This window comes from Tetranychus urticae, chromosome 3 (genome assembly GCF_039701765.1).
Source record: "Tetranychus urticae isolate SD_2017Ah chromosome 3, NJAU_TeUrti_SD_1.0, whole genome shotgun sequence".
Lineage (NCBI taxonomy): Eukaryota > Metazoa > Arthropoda > Arachnida > Trombidiformes > Tetranychidae > Tetranychus > Tetranychus urticae.
In genome coordinates, this window is record NC_142960.1 from 23,476,779 (window position 1) to 23,479,538 (window position 2,760).

A 2,760-nucleotide genomic window follows, 5' to 3' on the forward strand; every position below is an offset into this window, starting at 1 on the left:
TTCCTCGTTTTACACTTTGATAGGTCATCATTATTATTGTCATTTTAGCATGCAACTGAAACAATATAAATAATTCGAGTCATGATGTTAAGAGTTAAACAGAAATGATCACCATAGCAACTTTTTTATTTGAACCAAAATTTATTTTCCATTTTGTAAACTAAATTGTTTATCGTAATAATGATATTAATAATTGAAAACAGTCAATAGTTTTGCATCCATACGTTATAATAATTTAAATGTTTGAATTTGGTGTTAGTCAATTAGGAATCGTTTATATCGATAGATTTCACTAAGCCATCGCCTAGTATGTACAAATCTTCAAGAACAGCTTCAGCATTGAATGTAGTATTATAAAAGCCACTTTTACATTTTTCGGCAGCCAATTTCCAATCAGTGAAATCCGATATATTTAATGTCTCGTTATCAAAAGCGTTTGGTTTCCAGATTAAGTATAGCTTGGTTCCACCAAATCTATCGTAAAAGAAAATAGCGCAATTGTGGAGATGAGCTTTCAATGTATCCAAATAATGTTTGACTGGATTGAAACCAACAATCGGGAAATATTCAATTGATTCTTTATCCTTTGTCTTTGTCATTGACTGCAATTGTTTTTCAGATATTTTGTTGGTCCGAATGAAACTAAGGTTGAGATGAAAATTTGGAACATGCTTTTTCTCCAAAGTTATCGTCAGATCATAAATCTTCGTGGATGTGTGAAACAAAGGCTGTTATCAAGAGGAAATAAATTAGTAAAATTGTAAAGAAAAATAAAGAATCAAAAACTCGATTAAATTAATACCTGAAAATCGGCCTTATCAATGGTATCAATACAATCATTCAAGTAATTGTAACATTTATTGGCCAAGAAAACCAATCGTTGGAAAATTGGAATTGATGGTTTCTCTTGAGTCCACATTGACTTCTTTTTATCGAAAGATGTAGCAATGAATATTGAAGGCAATTCATTTCGATTCGCTTTGAAATAAGTTTCGATTTCTCGGATATCTTCGAGTTTCAATTGATCATTAAAGTTGACAATCAAAGGTTTACGATTCCATGGGAAGGAAATTAATAATTTTAAAAAGCGAATGAAACCAGTGAGCGGAGACCTGAAATATCGAAAAGATGGAAGAAAATTAAGAGATGAAAAATAACGAAAAAGTAAATCTAAAATATTTCAACTTACATTGGAGCTGAGTAAGGAGATGGATGCAGGAAAAGGTAAGCGACCATTAATTCAACTGAAATTTCATCAATATTATCCCATAATAAATGTCTGGATAACCAACACTTCACTAAACGAGTAACAGAGCTGAAGGCAGAAAAACGAGAATTCACACTACCCAATGCACTTGATATAATGGGTAAGTGTACCTGAAATTGATTCAATCTTTCAGCTTCTTTGGATTCAATAGTTTTAACGACTCCTTCAGATGTAATAATATTTTTCATTAGATGAACTTCTTTATTACATGCTATGTGTACCCTGAAAACAACCCCTTCATGCCATACATCCAGATATCTTTTTTGGGGTTTGCACATGAGTCCATACTGATTAGATAATAACTCGGACAATTCAATTATGAAAGCTGCTTTGACTCTTTTTAAGGCTTCGAGCTCTGAAGGCCACTTACCACTCGTCTCGAAATGAATAATAACTAGAAGAGAAGAAACATGAATTAAACAAGAGCTTAAAATTTGATTGAAAGGGTGCAAAAACTCACCATCGACTGGCTCAATATAACTCGGATGAACATTGTCTGTATTTTCCCGAAAAGTAAAACAATTTTCTTTGTTGGAATATAATCTTTGTTGATATTTAGGCAAGACAGATGGATTGGGGAAAACTTCTGTCCCACGAAAAGCTGGCGACACTCCTTGAACTGATGATAAGGTTAAGGGCAAATCTTTACAGCCTCTCAACTTTTTAGCGAAACTATCAAAATTAAATACTATGTTCTGGTTAGCTTCTTCACCAGTTCCATAACCAGGAATCGAAAGTTTTCCAGGCCAAAGAAAAGAGTCACATTGTGAACCAGAGATTGTGACAAGCTTTTTCTGAATTCCTAAATGTTTTTGCAAAATGTATTTTACAATTTTTCCAATAATTGCACGTTTATCAGCGGCAGTGTCACATTTCCAAAACACAGTTTCTCTAATGGATCCTTCTTGAAATCTTCTTAATTCCGATTTTTCTCCCCAAAATTCACGAAATTCGTTTGCCTCTGGCTCATCAGCTGATGGGCCCTTTATAATGGTTTCAAAACAATGTTCTTGGTCAACAATAAGACCAATTCTTAAATAAGGCTTAACGTATTCATGTTCAATGAGTACAACTTTATCACCAAGAGCTTTATTTAATAAATTGACAATCTTTTTGGTACTAGAAGACTTTTTTTCTTTGATGGAATCCTTAAGGATGCTGTTGAAAAAATAAAATCAATCATTAACAATTGTTAAGCGAACGAGAAAATTACACAAATACCTTATAATTATGTCAAATTTTTCGTTGAAATCTGAATTAGATGAAGTTTTAGATTGATCTCCGTCCATTGTTAAATAAACAAAAACTTAGCTTTAAATCAAAATGAATTTGAAAACATTATGTTTTGAACATGCCAAAAATCACATGTTTTTTCTTATAACCATGCGCGAAGAAAATCCCCGATACTATCGACTCTACCTTTACTATCCGATATTTTGAAAGCGCAGAAGTCAAAATTATTAATGAATTGAATTCATTGAATTCAGTTTAAA

At 32.4% G+C, this 2,760-nt stretch overlaps 1 protein-coding gene across 1 annotated transcript; it reads right to left on the bottom strand.

Moving 5' to 3' along the window:
• Positions 1–87: 87 nt before the first annotated feature.
• Positions 88–2,608, bottom strand: Mat89Ba (nucleolar protein 6 Mat89Ba). Its single transcript, XM_015932809.3, has 5 exons — positions 2,489–2,608; positions 1,728–2,425; positions 1,190–1,661; positions 803–1,112; positions 88–728 (listed from the first exon to the last, which is right to left on the bottom strand). Exons 1-5 carry the CDS (start codon positions 2,554–2,556, stop codon positions 264–266), a joined length of 2,013 nt encoding a protein of 670 aa, XP_015788295.2. The 5' UTR covers positions 2,557–2,608; the 3' UTR covers positions 88–263.
• Positions 2,609–2,760: the final 152 nt, after the last annotated feature.

Coding starts and splice junctions, on each gene's coding strand:
- Mat89Ba (XM_015932809.3), bottom strand. CDS start 2,556: ATGGACGGAGATCAATCTAAAACTTCATCTAATTCAGATTTCAACGAA. Junction 1,662..1,727: donor TTATATTGAGCCAGTCGATG/GTGAGTTTTTGC, acceptor CTTCTCTTCTAG/TTATTATTCATTTCGAGACG. Junction 1,113..1,189: donor TCTCCTTACTCAGCTCCAAT/GTAAGTTGAAAT, acceptor TCGATATTTCAG/GTCTCCGCTCACTGGTTTCA.